We start from the raw sequence: 17,584 nt of genomic DNA, 5'->3' as shown, positions 1-17,584 counted from the left end.
ATTATGTCAGCAGACAGCAGCATTATAGAGTAAATAAAATGTAAATAAAATACATTAAAAAAATGATTTGACCCTACAGCTCCAAACTCGGTCTTAGAGTACCAGTGTCCTTTAGAGTTTAGCTCCAACCCTAATTAAACACACTTGAACCAGCTAGTGTTGTCAAAAGACCCGGTACTTCGGGACCAAGTTGATACTAAAAAAATGAAAATGTCACAGTACCAGATTTCTTTAACTACCGATGGTACCGAGTACCCGCTCAACCCGGTTCTTGACGCACACAGCGCTATGATTTCCGCGAAGCAGAAAACGCAGACGGAATCTCAAAATCCAGTCATGAAAATGAAACTTATATTTTAATATGGACAGTCACAGAATTTGTAAAAGTTAGCATAAATTAATCCAATCAAATCTCCATTTGGACCAGTATCTGTTAATGTTAAGCCATAAAAGTTGGTTGAAATATGAATCCTGCATGTTCTGCACGTCTCAGTGTGAAAAAATGAATGGTTTGTTTACTACATAGACTGAAGCACGTGACGCTTGCAGTAATTTCAGCATCTGCCGTCTCAATGAGGACATAAATACATAAACAGTCACTTCACAAGCATTTTACCATTTCATTTGAGTAAAACCAGTGTCAATTTAAAGGTATTCACGCTGACCCGTCAAAATAAGTTCGTTTTTACATAAATAAAAATAAAAAATAAATCACACAATATTTTTTCCATGTTTTAATTTTAATAGCAAATCCCCTTTATTTACCAAAAAATACAATTTGTTAAAATTTAATTAATTAAAAGACAAATTAAATTTGGGTGAATCTTGTTTAAAGATATAAAGAATGGGATTGGTTTTATTTTTAGTGATAAAAAGTCTTTTCTTTTTTTTCTTTTTTAGCATATTTTTGTGTTTTTCTGTGGTAGCGAAATTGGCACAGAGGACCGTGGATTTTCACTGGTATCGTACCGAATATTGAAATATTGGTACCGTGACAACACTAAAACCAGCTAATCAAGCTCTTACTAGACACACTAGAAACTTCCAGATAGGTGTGTTAAGGCCAGTTGGAGCTAAACTTTCAGGACATTGGCCATCCAGGATCTAGTTTGGAGACCCCCCACCTACAGAGTTGTTAATTGGCACATGCTTTTTGATCATCAAAAATAATCATGTAAAATTATTTTCTTAGAATAGGAGATATGTTGTCTCTCACATCACATACATTATCAGTAGTTAAAGCTGCAGTAGGTAATTTTTGTAAAAATATATTTTTTACATATTTGTTAAACCTGTGATTATGTCCTGACAGTAGAATATGAGACAGATAATCTGTGAAAAAATCAAGCTCCTCTGGCTCCTCCCAGTGGTCCTATTGCCATTTGCAGTTACTGACCGCTCCCGTTAAGAAACAACCAATCAGAGCTGCGGTCCGTAACTTTGTTTGTGTTCAAAATGTAGAAAAATGTATATAATAAGCAAGTACACCATGAATCCATTTTACAAACCGTGTTTTTGGCTTGTCCTGAATCACTAGGGTGCACATATAATAAGTGTTTATATTCAGACTATTTTAGATTGCTTCGGGGGTACCGCGGCGGAGTAACCCAGCACCTTTGTGATTCTTCATAGACATAAACAGAGAGAAGTAGTTCCGGCTACGATGTTCTTCCGCAAGACACAAGCAGTTCTGTTTATTAACCGCTAGAGCTTCAAAAGTTACCTACCGCAGCTTTAAGTATGTGGTCTTGAAGAGGATTCTTTTTTTTTTTTTTTTTTTCATTTGGACTTGCACTTGACTTGGACTCAAACCTTTAGACTTGGTCTTGACTCGGTCTCGACTAGTCCTGGTCTTGGACTTCTCTTGGACTCGACAAAGCTGGACTTGACTATAGCTCTACTACACTGTATGACTGAAATTGGGCCTTTTTTTTTGATGACCTCAAGGTGCTAGATCACATACTTGACAAATTTTTCATCATCTTTTGTCTGTTCATTAAATGTTCCTGTGTGTGACAAATCATTAAAAAAAATACAAGTAGTCTGTGTAGTCTCTTAACTACTATTAACTCAAAAAACTGGTATGAACTGTAGAATTGTTTAAAATGCTGATTAAAAGTTTTAGATGGAGTATTTTAAATTACCAATTTAAAATATTGAATGTCAAGCATACTGGTTGACCTATATATCGCCAAAGCAGATATTTTGGCAGATATTTGGCTTTTTTCAAATATCGGCATCAGCCAGTAAGTTTTTGTATTTGGGCGATGTGTTTGAGGTGCAAAATATCAAAATATATATCACCAAGCGCAAAATATATATTGCCAAGTGCAAAACATCAAAATATATATCACCAAGGCCAATATATCGGCTGATATTTGGCATTTTTCAAATATTAGCGTCAATGCGTTCAAGTTTAATTTTGACGGTGCACCAGATTTTAATTTGACGGAGTTGAGAATGGCAGCACATAAGTGCTGCATGTAAAATGAGTGTTACCTGGACTTTAGTAAAAAAAAATATGATTCTCAATGCACACAAACTTTCAAGATTTTCCAAGACTTCACTACATTTATATTTAGGAATTACTCGTAGCATTATAGCATTAATAGTACAATAGAATGATTTATTCATCCGCAGGGCGGAGAGTGTTAATCGTTTATTGACTCCAAGTGAAATTATTTCTCTGGCCACTAATTATTTCTTGTCATTCATTGCCATTCCTTATTGGAGTAGTATGAAATAGCATTTTTCCTTATGCCAAACCAGACTTGACCTTTAACCTCTGAGTTTCAGGCTCAGCAGAGGATGACCTGATCCTGGAGGTGGTGATCATGATCGGTACGGTGTCAATGGATGATTCCTGTGCCGTCATGCTGGCTAAGTCTGGCATTATTCCTGCTCTTATTGAGCTGCTAAATGGTAAGCGCGCTGCCAACACTTACACACATTTATTAGCATTAAGCCAGAGCATGAGTGCTTAAAGAAACAAACAGATCTCCAAAAACCTCTCGACACAAAATCTTTTTCATAATCGCTAACCTAAATTCCAGAGAAAAAGATCAGTGCTGTTTTGATTTCTACTTTAGTTTGGCCGAATCGCAACAGCTGCCCCCCTGCTTTGCATGTCTGTAGCCGCTCAATACCAGATTTCAATTTGGCATGCTTTATCTTCCCTAATGTGATCTGATGAAATGAGTTTTGAAGAGTTTATTTAGACTAAACTAATATTAAATTAGAATAAATAAACAGGCCATGGCTGCGTGGGCCACATGCTTTGTGCATTATGTGCTGGGAAGTGACAGTGTTTTCAGGAACAGGAAAGCACCAGGTTCATGGCATGCATCAGATTTGCTGGTTCTGCTCAATGTGAGCCCTCATTTCAATACATGCCTGATGGCGGGGCTCTTCCTTGCCATAAAAAGAATAAATGTTTAGGAGCCAAGAAGGTGGAGGGCCAAACTAGCGACCGTCCCAACATATACAGCTCCTCTCAAAGAGAAAAAGGAAAGATACTTGACAACTTTTTCCCCCACTCCAGACACAGTGGTTTCCATTACATGAAATTCAACATCTGAAATGTTTTTGCACTACATGCAATATAATATTTTATAACTTTGATCACAACAATGCAGTGACAAATCTAATTGTTTTCCTCGTGATAGGCATTATTTGGCGACGCCACATAGACAGATGCTTGGGTATTGTTTTATTTATACATAACATTTCAGCACTTATGTTCGTATACTCATTCACCGGCTCTTTCTCATCTGAAGAGGCGCTGACATGTTCTCTGTGATGTTATTTGTAGCTTGTGCAAAGCTTGTGCAGCTCCTTGCTGTAGCGGTATTCGGTTTCTGGTCCCATGGAGCAGCTAGCCTCTTTGCTATCATTCTTCTGAAGGAATTTCCATCCCAGGGGACGAGAGCGTTCTGAGCCAGATCGAAATTGAAATAAAGGCTTTTATTAAAGGGGGCAGCTACAACCGCACAGTCCTCCATAGGAGCTTTCTGTATCATTTCAGAGGAGAAGTTGATACTTTCGCCAAATGGCGGCTTCTCACGAGAGCCTTCATACATAAACATGATCCACCGGAGGAGGTTTTGAACGTCAGCTCGCATGAACAGGCACCATCGGATAGGAAATGGCTACGCGGCTGCACTGGAGTGTGCGTTTTGTTGGTTTGCTGTATCACATTTCTGCTTAATGCTGACGTGCAGATGTTCTCGTGATGAGGAAACGATTATGCTTTCATATAATAATATATGTCCGTGAGGAAATATTTTCGGTCCAATTCTACTTTATATGAAGCAAAATGTTTGATTTTGTGATGCCAAAGTAATTTTCTTCATCTGCTTGTGTCGTTGTTACCAGCCCAACAGGAAGACGATGAATTTGTGTGTCAGATCATCTACGTCTTCTACCAGATGGTCTTCCACCAGGCCACCAGAGATGTCATCATTAAGGACACTCGTATCCTAACTAAAATAAATTGGTTTTCTGTGTATGTTTATCTGGGCAGATGTTTTGTGATTGGTCTTTGACGGCTGTTTGGCCTGTGTTCACTGGTGCTTTGATACTTTTGGGTTATTCAGTTTTGAATATTGCAGATATGTGTGTTTAAATTAGTGTTCCTGTAGCTCAATTGGGGGTTCGATTCCCCGGGAACACCAGATATGTGAAAATTGATACCCTGAATGCACTGTAAGTCGCTTTGGATAAAAGTGTCTGCTAAATGCACTAATTTAATTTAATTTAATGTGTAAGAATCCATAATTATTTTCAAATCCAAAAAGGAGAAGAATGTTAAAAAAGCAAGTTTGACTGCGCTGTAAAAAGTGGTAGTTTGCAATTGTCACCCTATGGATCTGTTTATTCTATTGATTCAGACATATTGAATAACATTTTTGATGTTACACTGTGTAGCAATTTTTTTAAATTTCATGGCAAAACATTTTAGAGTACAGGCTAAAATCAGACTGCCAAAGACCAGACCAGTGGGACTCAAACCCAGACAAAGGCCATTATTATGTGGTTTTAAGAAGTCTAAAGACCAAGACCACAAAATGTAAGATTTCAGCTCCAATGTAAGATATTTGCCAGATTTGATTGTGATCATATGATGGCAAATTTACACTGAGCTGCTCACATCCTCATACTCCGTTGTTCTATTTAGTATTTAGTATAGTTTGTATGGCAAAGATGGCCAAAAAGGGTACTTCACTAAATTAAAGGTGCTGCATGTACGTTTTTGACTCTACTAAAGCATAAAAATACCATAATATGTTTGCAGATATTTAAGAAACATGCTAAGTTAACATACTTGTTTATCTTAAAAACAATGCTACAGTCAGTTATTCTCATTTTAAAATGTGTTTTCTGGGCCGGAATATCAGTCTTTTTATTTTGGTTTGTGAAACCCACCCACTGACAGTTTACCCAATTGCATTTCAGTGACCTGGGTTGCCGCTTGGCGGAAAACACAGCGTATTTCATTTTATTTATCGTCAAGTACACTCATTCATGTTGGTGTTGTCAATCTGGCAACCTGCGTGTGCGTCAAGTCTGAGAAGGAGGGGCCGGGTGAAAAAAAAAAAAAACCCTCCAGTATTCAATACCTAGTTCAACTTCAATACCTAGTTCAACCACTCGGTATCAATCCTACATACAGCACCTTTAATAAAACGCAATACTAACTATTTATAATATTCTCAAATAATAATATGGCCACTTAAGAGCTCTTACTAAATATTTATGAACAAAGAGTGAGCACTAGTAATCATGGTTATAATAAAATAAAATAATAATTATGGTAATTGGACTATGAACTCCTTAACTGTAATTCAAAGAGGCCCCAGCCTACCTCATTGACCTTATGCATGACAAAAATGTGGAGATCCGGCAGGTTTGTGACAACACTCTGGACATCATTGCTGTAAGTATTCACAAACAACCCCACTGCATATGTGCCCACAAATCCAAATCGGACTTCTGTGTGTGTTTTTGCTGACCATGTATGCTGACATTAGATAGCATAATTGGTGGTGAACTCTTGAGAGGCAGGTTTGTTTGGGGAAGTGTTTCATTCACTTTATTAGCCTGCTCGTTAAGCCTCGGCCACATCAAAGCATGCGTGTGGCATCTGGTTTTTATCTGTGGTGACAGAGAAAGCGCAGATGTATAGCTCTGGCTCTGCAGACTTTGACAGTTTTGTAGATTAACTCATATTCTTTATTTTGATAGTCGACTAGATATTGTACTGTCTAGAAGTCACTTAGGCATTGATGTGTAGTTGCAAATATAGTTTGTAGAATTTCTAAAGTGGACTATTGAAATAAAGAGTACCAAATTAAATTTGCATTGTTCCTGAAGATAGAATTATTTACAAAGATAATAGGAAATAATCAGTTAATTAAGCTTGATGACACTATGCAATATGTAAACTTCATAAAAATGTAACTGATTAATTTGACATTAAAAGCCATTAAAACTGCTTAAACATTAAAATACTTCTACAATCAGTAATCACTTATTGTTGACAAATGCAAAACAACAACCCTTAAGATAAAGTGATAAACCAGGCTGGAACAAACTTAAAGGGATAGTTCTCCCAAAGGTGAAACTTCTGTCATCATTTACTCACTCTAAAGTTGTGTCAAACCTGTATGACATTATTTCTTCTGTAGAACGCAAAACAAGATATTTTGAAGAACGTTTGTAACCCAACAGTTTTGGCCATTAATGAATAAAAACACTCTAACATTTCACAGAAGAAAGTAAGTCATACAGGCGAGTAACTGATGACAGAATGTTCATTTTTGGGTGAGCAATTCCTCTAAAATTGTGGGTGCAGGTCTGTGTGAGTGTGTACTCTCACTGGCCCTCTGGGCTTTGCATCAGGCTCCTAGCCCCGGGCCCCTGCGTAGCTCTGTGCTGCTGTGTCCACATGATGAATGGACAGAGCAGAGAAAAGAGAAGCAGGGCTTATTTACTTTAGGTTCTGCCACAGGGGGCCTCGGCTGATTAATCCATATTTTCATTCAGCGGAGCAGGCGGCGGCAGGACGCCTCTGTGGGCCTTTAGACGCTGGGACAGAGAGCTGGTCTTGAGCTCTGAGCTCCAGCAGCCCCCCTCCTGCACCCTGTGCCTACCCATACAGAACTAAACAAAAAAAACTCAACCTCAGTTAGTATGGGTATTTTAAATGTTAAATACTTTGTCTTAGAAGAGATGGTTTAACGTTATAATCGTTATTTATGGGATGAGCTTTGTGCAAAGGATGTTAGACACCCTTCCCTGCTGCTCTGTGAGAGAGTAACAGATTCATTCATTTTCTTCATCATTTGGTATAGTTTAAGCATTTAAAACAACTAATTTTCTTAAAGGCATAGTTCACCCAAGAATAAATATTTATGCAAATTCATCATTTATGTTCTCCTTAACTCCAAACCTTAATGAATTTCTTTTTTCATTTTTCAAGTTTAATTTCAATTCACTTTTCTACGAAGTTCTAAGCGGCCATGCATTATTATTTTTCCTTCGTGTTTTCTCATTATCACGACTTAATTTTCTCGTGATCTCGACATAATGAGAGTTGCTTTCTCATTATAACGGCTAAATGTACTTGTGATCTCGACATAACAAGAGTTGTTTTTCTCGTTATAATGACTTAATTTTCTCGTGATCTCGTCATAACAAAAGTTGCACAACTGTGCCAACAGGTGGCACTATAGACCTGAATATAACTTATGGGGTGTTGTATACTGTATATACACTTTAATTTACATATTTGGGATAAAATAGGACCTTCCTCGTGATCGCTAAACAATAAGTAGATTTACTTCATTTTATAATCTTTTACATTGCTTTCTGCACACACACATACACATGAACACTGTTTTCAAACAGAAGCTTGTAACACACATTATACCAGTCACAACATATAATAAATACAAAAAATTACAAATTATATATAATTTTATTTAAAATAAAGGGACAATTAAAATTGAGTTGAATCCAAGCAGCTTTAAAAGATCTTAGAATAGTTCTGCATCCTTCTGAAGGTGCTCCGTCTGTGTTTGCATTTAAACAAAATGTTTAGCATACTGTCTCTGGAAATATCAACAGTTATTGATCAGCCTTTATGTATCGTATATGTTATTACTAGGCAAAGCAAAATTTGCAGATATATCCATGACATATCCTACAGTAAGAGCACACGTTTTTTTCTGTCCATCAGATGTGTGACTGTAAGTTAAAAAACAATTCGTTATGTTAAGATCACAAGAAAATTAAGTCGTTGTAATGAAAAAAACAACTCTTGTTGTTAAGATCACAAGAAAATTAAGTCGTTGTAATGAATAAAACAACTCTTGTTATGAAAAAAATTATAATTCATGGCCGATTAGAACTTCTATACTTTTCCATCCTAAAACGAGAGGTTTATTTTGGCCCCTTGGTGTTATAAATACTAAACAGTAATATAAAACTAAGCTAAACAGAAAATAGAAAAACCATCATAATATCATACCGTATTTTCCGGACTATAAGTCGCACTTTTTTTTCATAGTTTGGCTGGTCCTGCGACTTATAGTCAGGTGTGACTTATTTATCAAAATTAATTTGACATGAACCGAGAGAAATTAACCAAGAGAAAACATTACCATCTCCAGCCGTGAAAGGGAGAGCATAGAGTGCCCTCTCGCGGCTGTAGAAGGTAATGTTTTCTCTTGGTGCTTGGTTCTAAATAAATGTGACTTATAGTCCAGTGTGACTTATATATGTTTTTTTCCTCGTCATGACGTATTTTTGGACTAAAGCGACTAATACTCAGGTGTGACTTATAGTCCAAAAAATACGGTACATTGCAAAAAAAAAATTGAGCGATCCCTTCAACTTATTTATATTGATGGTCATTTATATTTCATGTTAACTCTTGAACTCTTGACTCTTGAAAGCTGAATAAGCTCCTGGTCCCCTATTAGGAAACAATTATTATTATTATTGTTTTTTTTTTAGCAAGGACTCATTAAATTGATCAAAAGTGCCTGTAAAGACATTTATAATGTTAAAAAAGATTTATATTTATGTTGTCAACATTGATAATAATAATAAATGTTTCTTGAGCACCAGATCAGCATATCAGAATGATTTCTGAAGGATCAAAACTAGAGTAATGACTGCAGAAAATTCAGTTTTGCCATCACGGGCAAAATAATATTACATAGGCACAATATTACTGCTTTTATTATATTTTTCAAATAAATGCACCCCTTTTGAGCACAAGAAACTTCTTTCAAAGACATAAAAAATCTTACCGACCCCAAACTTTTGAACAGTAGTGTATATGTGATTTGATTGATTTGAATTGTTTATGGACTTAAATAAGTGAGGACCAATTATGTAGTCACGCTTCTCTCAGAAGAGCACTAGTTCAGCACTGTTTCAGATTGAGGTAGACTGATGTAGACACTCTTGACATGCGTTGGCAAAGGAATCCAATAACACAAAATCAACTGATTCCCCATCTCGCCAAGAAGTGCAGGCCGAGCAGAAAGCGTGCGGCTGTGGGCGAGGTGTGTGTTGTGTGTGGCACTCCACCCAGTTTGTGGGCTCTGCACCTTTAATCACTGACTTCACTGGATTCAACCAGAGCTCTGTTTCTCCGTGGCACCATCAGCAGACACTGCCTATAGGGAAAACCCTGCTCAGACAGAAGCCCTCATTGTGGGATGAAATATATCTGCTGCGGAGGGTCCGGACGGTAAATGGCAGATTGCCAGACATGACGGTGTTTAGGACCCTCTCACTCAAATATTCACTGGAAATCTCTTGTGGGGAGTTGAAGTAGAGCTGGCACTGAGATACAGAGTGGCAGCGCTTTTTTCTTTACAACGTGAAATTTGCACAGCTGTGTGGTATAATTTAAGTTAGAGGGTAGTAACACATCTCAGGCGAATAAATAGACATGTTTGTGTGTGTTCTGCGAAGGAGTATGATGAAGAGTGGGGGAAGAAGATCCAAAGCGAGAAGTTTCGCTGGCATAACTCGCAGTGGCTGGAGATGGTAGAAAGCAGACAGATGGAGGACGCCGAGCCCTACCTGTACGGAGACGATACGGACGCTCTGGAGCAGCCCGATCTCTTCTACAGCACTGGTTAGAAAACACACATACACCCCAAACACACTCATGGCTGAGACCACGAAAGAAAGTCCGCGTTCTCTTGTCTTCTAAGTTAACACAACTTGATTGATATCCTGTGCCACAACTTGACAGACACAGGAAGTTAAAAACCTTACATTTAGATTTCCAGATTTTTGCATGGGGATCGTGATGCTGTATACTGGCTTGATCGTCTGTACAGTTGGTGTCATCAAAGGCTTGTCGTAGTGAGAGGTTGTCAGGAAGATAAATGAGGAGAGCTGCTGGTGGAAGTGGCTCTGCTGGGTCGCTGTCTCGAATGTTAGTTTACTCTATATACTCTCTCTCTGTGTGTGTGTGTGTGTGTGTGTGGGCAGACGGTATGATGGCCCCAGAGCCAGGCCTCAGTCCAGACTTCTACAGCCAGTTCCACTCTCAGAATGGAGACTTCAACGCCTGGTGAGTGAGCAGCTGTTACCCTCATCAGCATTCCCTTGCATTAAATACAATTGTAATAAAAACTCTTTATAATGTATTTTGTTACTTGATAGGGCTGGCAATTAAAATACATTTATTAACATGATATAAAAACGTTTAAATTAAGAAAATCCTAATACTAATTGTGTTGTGTGTGACCTATTTTGTTTCGCCTTGTGGAGTTAAAAGGAATTTAGAGTACTTTGTATTTCATTTTTTTAATCAAATGTTTTCTATAATTAATCTCAGTGAATTAACTTTGAATTTACCATTGAATTGACAGTACTAATAATTAATTATCTCAGTTATGACCAAAAACTGACAAATAAGAATAGTGCTATAGCAGTCTGAACTGAGAACTACCACATTAATTGTTAGGTTCATATCATGGAAACATATCAATAATTAATGATATCAAACGAATGATGTCACATCCATGAGCAGGTTAACATATGGCTTACATATTAATGTCTTATGACGGAGACACCCAATCATAATGGGGCTTATTTGTATAAAGAAGTCTTAAAGGTATACTTCATCTGAAAATCAAATTAATTTATACATTAATCACTTGTTCTCATGTCTTTTAAAACCTGCGTGACTTTCTTCTTTTTCTACTTTTGTGGAACACAGAAGAATGTTGGAAACAACATTGGAGCTCATTGACAAAAAAATTACATTTATTTACATTTCTCAAAATATCTTCTTTTATGTTGCACAAAAAAAAAGAAAGTCATACAAATTTGGAATGACATTTGGGTACTTAATAACAGGGTTTTCTTTTTTGGGTGAACTGACCCTGTAGAAAGGCTACAACTTTATTTCTATGGTTCAGAAAAATGGTCATGTAAAACTGATTATGAAGAAACCGTTCAGAAAACTGTGATTTAGAAAATTGGCCTTCAGGGGACAAAATGAAATATTTTTTCTGTCCTGGCATCTTCTAGGAAGTCTTTCTCAAGCTTGTTTTCTACAAGCCAGGCCATTTACATTCGCACATTTGCTCTCTTAGGCTGCAAATACCAACCAGTAGTTCATATTTTTTTAAGTCCCCTATGATGCATATGTTTTTTGTTCTTTTTGTTAAAGGTTATTCTTAAAAAAGACAGACTCCATAATAGCCATAAAATAACACTTTTGCTAGAAAACATTGGCATATGGAACACAACTGATTTGTTCACAACATTGTCCCTTTCTCACTGATGCTTCCAGCGCTCTTACAAGTTATCTTCGTTTTCAAGGCATAATAACACAAACATTGAAAATGACGTGCCAATCTGTTTGTCGCACAGGCCCTACACCAGCAGTTCTCAAATCCAGTCCTTGCAACCCCCAGCTCTGCACATTTTGCATGCCTCTCTTTGTTAACACCTGAGCAGGGGAAATCTGTTGAAGTTTCCTTCACTTTAGAACATTCATTCACAGATTTGCACTGTGCAACCTCTTCACACACAGACAAGTGTGACATCATATACCTCTGTAAATAAATACTATTTCAATATATGTCTCTCACACTTCAGTGCACTTTAAATGGAACATATACTTTCACTAAGAACTGGAATCATGGCGGAATATCCTGTAAACATCTGAAGCGACAAGAAAGATATAAAAAATGTGCAGAGCAGGGGGGCGCGAGGACTGGAATTGAGAACCGCTGCCATAGACCATCAGGCCATTGTTGCTGTATTTGTGATCTCACACCCGTTTTGTTTTTGGGTCTTCATAAAACAGCGTTGTTAAATCTTCAACATTAAACATCTTTAGCTTTGTGATTTTCTTTTAATCGTTTGGACAGTATGATTACAGCTGTTTAACAAAGCGCCAGGCAATATTCCTCTTGTCTGACGTTCTCTCTGTCAACGATACTCTTTTGGCCCAAAAATAAACTTGCCTTTCAAGTTCCATGCAGCCAAATATATCATCCACATTCCTCTACAAACACACACACACACACATACATATGAGCACAGATGAAATAACATTTCACCTCTCCATCAAAACTAGTGCTAGTTGACTCTTTAAGTTTGCCAGAGAGCTGATCTGTGATGAAATAGATCCCCCACTTGTGTTCGATATGTAGCTCTTGTGGTCTAAACTTGCCCTAATAGTGTGTACTTGATGCGATCTGTTCCACTGGACGTGTTTATTATGCGCCGTGTGCTTTGTATGGAGAATGCGCTGCTCGTTGGCCTGTTTGTTTTGGCTGGGTGGGGATGTGGGCACTTCGCAGACTGACGTCTGGGGCGCTGAGTGCCGCTGGGCTGTCATGTGGGTGAGGATAGAAGCTGGGATCCAGATGGAGGGGCGAGTTCTCCAGCGGCTCTTTGTAAAGCGATACATTTCAAATATACACAGAGGGTTGGGGGGCAACATTAGGGTCCTGGGATGAATGGTTTAATTTGAGTGGGCAGCTCTGAGTGACAGAGGTTACCATAATAATCAAATAGAGTTTCAGTCTTTACTTAAGACGCTTGTGAAATGATGTGTGTGAACGTAGGCCTTTTTGGAGTGGTTTACTTCACGAGCCAACCTGAGAGACAGGTATTTGATTAACTTGAGATTCCCATGGTATACAGGTACTAAAATATTACAGCCATATCAAAAATTTTGTTTATGGTTGTACGACATAAAAAAGTTGTACGATATAATTTTATCAGTGCATGCCAAGCAGTGCAGTTCATGCAGTGATGTACTGTACATAAGATTGTTTTGTAACACATTTAATGACATTAATGCTTTGTGTGGTAGAAGTTAATTATGATCAAAACTAAGAAAATATGATGATCATCAGATGACAACAGAGACATTTTTGACATATTCTGTTGTTCAAAATTTTGGGGTTAGCAAGATAAATGAGATATGTTTATTTTATTAATTTTTTTTTTTTTTTTGAAGAAAGTAATACTTTTTTTCAGCAAGAACACATTAAATTGATCAAAGTTGATATAAAAAACATTTATACTGTTACATAAAAAACAATGTTCCATTCATCAAAAAATACTGGAAAAATGTGTCAGGGTTTCCATAAAAATATCGAGCAGCTCCACTGAAGTGGTTTCGAATAATTTATAATACGAATAAATAATGTTTCTTGAGCACCAAATCACCATATTAGAATGATTTCTGAAGGATCATGTGACACTGGAGTCAAAAGAATACAAGATTATTCTGGACAAATCTCAAGCTTTTTATATGCGTGCTTTCTCCGAAGCCATTTCAAAATCACCCTTACGTCTAGCAATTTCTGGATTTTAATATTTGGGAATTAATACTCCTAATTTGGAAGACCTCTTTAAAGCCAATTATGCCGGTTTACTCATGGAAATTTATCAGAATTTATCAGATTGGCCAGATCAGTGTTGTAAAGTATGATTGAATAATGAAAATTGTATGTGTAAAAAAAAAATAAAATATATATATATATAATATAGAATTCTTTGGGAATTCTGTGGTGATTGTTCAATATCCAGAAATCCAGAACTGACGAAAGAGAAACGAGCAAGTATAAGATCACAATATATTTTGATAACTGTACACATTATTAAAGCACTGTGTCCTAGATACACCAGATCCTACTGATTCCCACCCCTAGAGATAGAGAATGAAGAGAGATGAGGTGCTGATTCGAGGTAAAACCGCGAGCGGGACACACTGTCTGCAGATGGGCTTCTAATGTCCCCCGAGGAAAACCAGTTCTCTGTGTGTGTCTTTTGTGTGCACGCAACATACTGACAAATCCGCCTTTATTCAAGCCGTGTGCGCTGCGTTGTGTGTCCCTATAAAGCCTTGGGGAGCTTGGACGAGAACGCAGGAGGAAAATAGAAAACAGGGATGTGGAGACGCAATCAGGCAAAGGAAGGGGAAGAAAGGGGGAGCTGTTGATTTGACACAGCCAAGGTAGGGCATGTAACCAGAGAAGTGACAGGAACGGGAGATCAAAGCACGGGCTGGAGAACAACTTGGGGAAAAAAGGAGGAGAAACGTCCTTTTATAAAAGAGCCGAGACCTGTTTCCTGTGCAAACACACTCTTCTGAGCTATGAAACAATGTCTGGTTAAAAGGGTCTTTTTTTATGGGCACCTTTGGCCGTTTCCCCTCCCAGAGCGTCAGGGCTGACCTGGCTCCCTATGAGCTGTCAATCCCATCCCCACTCAGATTTTATTGCCCTGTTTTGAAGCCCTGTGCAGAAAGAGGTGACAGGCTGCCTCATAATTGGACAGGAATGTGTTCGCCACGGATCACAGGCCAGGTCAGTCGTGGAGATAAATCGCAGAATAAATTCCCATTAATAATCATTTTCTTATCAGAATAGGGACATCGTGTCTTTTTCGGGTGTTCATATCATCTCGTAATTAATGAGGTGATAATACCGAGTTGAAGCGCGAAATGAACTCTTGATAACTCGCAGCTATAAATTCTCAGCGCAATAAAAGCTATCCCTCTGTAGATGATTATCCCAAACTCTGGGAGCCGTTATTTCTTGTTAAAGAACTTGATTTTAAGGAAAGGCCAAGTGCTGAGGTAAAATTTAGGTGTTGGAGTCAAAAACAGAGGCTCGGAGCACCTACAGGTGGCGCCGACCCGCAAATGAATCCCTCTTAACCGCGCTTCAAATTCAGCCTGACAGATCTGGCAGACCAATAGGAAAAAGACATATTTTAGACAGCAGAGTGTGTGAGTCGGGTTGCTAAGAGGAGCTGTGTTTGATTACTGGGGGTCATATGAGGCTAAAAACAACACAATGTTGTGTGGGCACACAGGGGCAAAGCAAACAGCTCATAATTTAAAAGCTGTAGGCTTGAACCTGTTGGTTTAGAGGGAGGCAGACAGAGCCAACCGCCAATTTGTTTCTAGGACCACAGAACTCTGTGCCAGAACTTTGGCTCTATGTCACATCTCTACTGTTTAAATCTCACTTCTGCACTGTTAAATCTTCATTTGTTTCTTTGTTTTAATACTAATTCATCAGATTTACATGAATAATGTAACAAATATTTTGAATGTTCAATACATGCCACAGTCAGTATTGTACACTGTCAATGGCTAATAATATGCAGTATGTTAAACTAGTATAAAGAGGTCATGCTTACACTGGCATGCGATGCCCACTGAATTGAAATATTAGCATTTGGCAGCCTTATGTGAGAGCATGCAGCGCAGACCATATTGTGCTATCGTGGACAGTAGGTAAATGTTTTAAGGAAGCTTGCCGTTTTCATTTTATACTCATAAATATTTGTCAGAATATTATAAATTAAAGCTCTAACACAATATTCTTCAGCAGGAGATCACAGAACAAGAATCAACTCTTTTTTTGTTTAATCTTAGTCAGTGCATTATTGTATTCTTTGTGTTCACGTCTTATTTAAACATGTTAATGACTAATCGTTATTGGTGTCAGGTTATGAAATGTGTCCAGTTGCTTGGACCTCTACCATAGAAATTGATAAAAAATAAAATAAAAATAAAAATCATAACATATGAGTATGTGAGAAAAAACTTTTTTCACTTTTTACAGACTTTTTTCAACAACAGCCAAAAAAATGTAAGCAATAATTGTTTGTACAGCAGTAGAAAATAATGATATATGCGTGTATAAAGGGTAGAAGGCCATCTAGTGCCTCTTAGAGGTAACATGTTAACAGTAACGGAGGTAACACGATCAACAGAATTTATGCTCAATTGACTCACGTTTTTCTTCAGCAATGGATCCGACGGCCGTCCTGCCACTGCCTACGGCTTCCGTCCTGACGAGCCGTTCTTCCACGGCTACGGATCCACCAGATAGAGCTGCTGCATAACGCCATCTCACCGCTCTCTACAAGACCACTTTTATCTCCTTGAAAACGCTCAAACCCAGAAAATGTGAGCCCACCCTTGGATTTAAAGGCAGGTTTATTAGCGAGACCCTGTAAAATGCTTGGTGATGCTTAATAACTTTTACTTATTCGTTAACAAAAAGATCAGTAGTTCATGTACATTCAAATATGTAAAATGTTATTTTATATTCAAATGTTTATTTAAGTTATACATTGACTTTTCTCATGGTTTGAATGTATGCAAATATGTTGTTGGGCATTGTGTAATCATGCAGATTATTTGTGTACATTATATTATATCATGTATTATTATTTATGAAGGGTATTATGAAGTGCTGTAGTTCAGTTGACTTCATTTGGGTTTAAGATGTCTTAATCTTGCGATCTTAGAGAGACATAAAGGGTACAATTTAATTTGCTTCATGCTTCTACCAGTAAAACAACTGACTTACTAATAACTAAAGTTAGATTTTAGTTTCAAAATAGTCTTTTATTTAATTTTTTTTTTTTTAGGTTTTAGGGAGTGCACTTTAATAGTATACAGTATATTCATTGAACTGCAATGAATCTGTTCTCATCTTCATATTTACTAAATTACAATCAGCTAAATTGTTACCGATTGACCGATTCATCCTGTTCTCATTAACCAGAGTTGACTGCATAACTGCATTAACAGCTTCATAATGATGTAGCATCACTCACTTTATTCTCAATATCTTGCACTAATTGTCATGTATAACAAAACCATACACTGTGTCTGTTCGCTTATATAAGGCATTATTCCTCTCAAGAGATATTTATGAATTAACTACCTAATAATGTCCAGGGTTCATTGCTGTGAAAATGGTTGAGTCTTATAACACTTTAAGTACAGTGCTAAATGCTGCCTCTGGTACTATTTAATGCTGTTGTTTTAATTTGGTTATGTTTCTGATTGAGATGTAGCATGTTTGTTCAATTTTAAGTTGTATGTATAGAGTACTGTAATTTTAATTTATCACAGTGAATTCAGGACCGCTCTGTATTTCCAGACACAAAACGTGCCTCCTAACATCTTGGCCTTTGCTGCTATAATGATCCTGTGAGTTTGACAGATGAACTGCGAACAGAAGAAATAAAACAACGCACTGACGAGTTGTCTCTGTTT

General features: G+C 37.5%; 1 protein-coding gene across 2 annotated transcripts in view; it reads left to right on the top strand.

Moving 5' to 3' along the window:
• kifap3b (kinesin-associated protein 3b) overlaps positions 1 to 17,575 on the top strand; it is a 32,544-nt gene extending 14,969 nt beyond the window's left edge. For both annotated transcript variants that reach the window (XM_052548409.1, XM_052548406.1), the window contains exons 15-20: positions 2,797 to 2,922; positions 4,375 to 4,473; positions 5,850 to 5,935; positions 9,991 to 10,156; positions 10,519 to 10,600; positions 16,322 to 17,575. In XM_052548409.1, coding sequence (XP_052404369.1) covers positions 2,797 to 2,922; positions 4,375 to 4,473; positions 5,850 to 5,935; positions 9,991 to 10,156; positions 10,519 to 10,600; positions 16,322 to 16,406 — 644 coding nt within the window. In that variant the 3' untranslated portion in view covers positions 16,407 to 17,575. The remainder of the gene's footprint in view (positions 1 to 2,796; positions 2,923 to 4,374; positions 4,474 to 5,849; positions 5,936 to 9,990; positions 10,157 to 10,518; positions 10,601 to 16,321) is intronic.
• Positions 17,576 to 17,584: the final 9 nt, after the last annotated feature.

Source organism: Carassius gibelio, chromosome B2, assembly GCF_023724105.1.
Source record: "Carassius gibelio isolate Cgi1373 ecotype wild population from Czech Republic chromosome B2, carGib1.2-hapl.c, whole genome shotgun sequence".
NCBI classification, from domain to species: domain Eukaryota; kingdom Metazoa; phylum Chordata; class Actinopteri; order Cypriniformes; family Cyprinidae; genus Carassius; species Carassius gibelio.
Note: the sequence above shows the minus strand (reverse complement) of the source record. Positions and strands in the feature narration are given on the sequence as shown.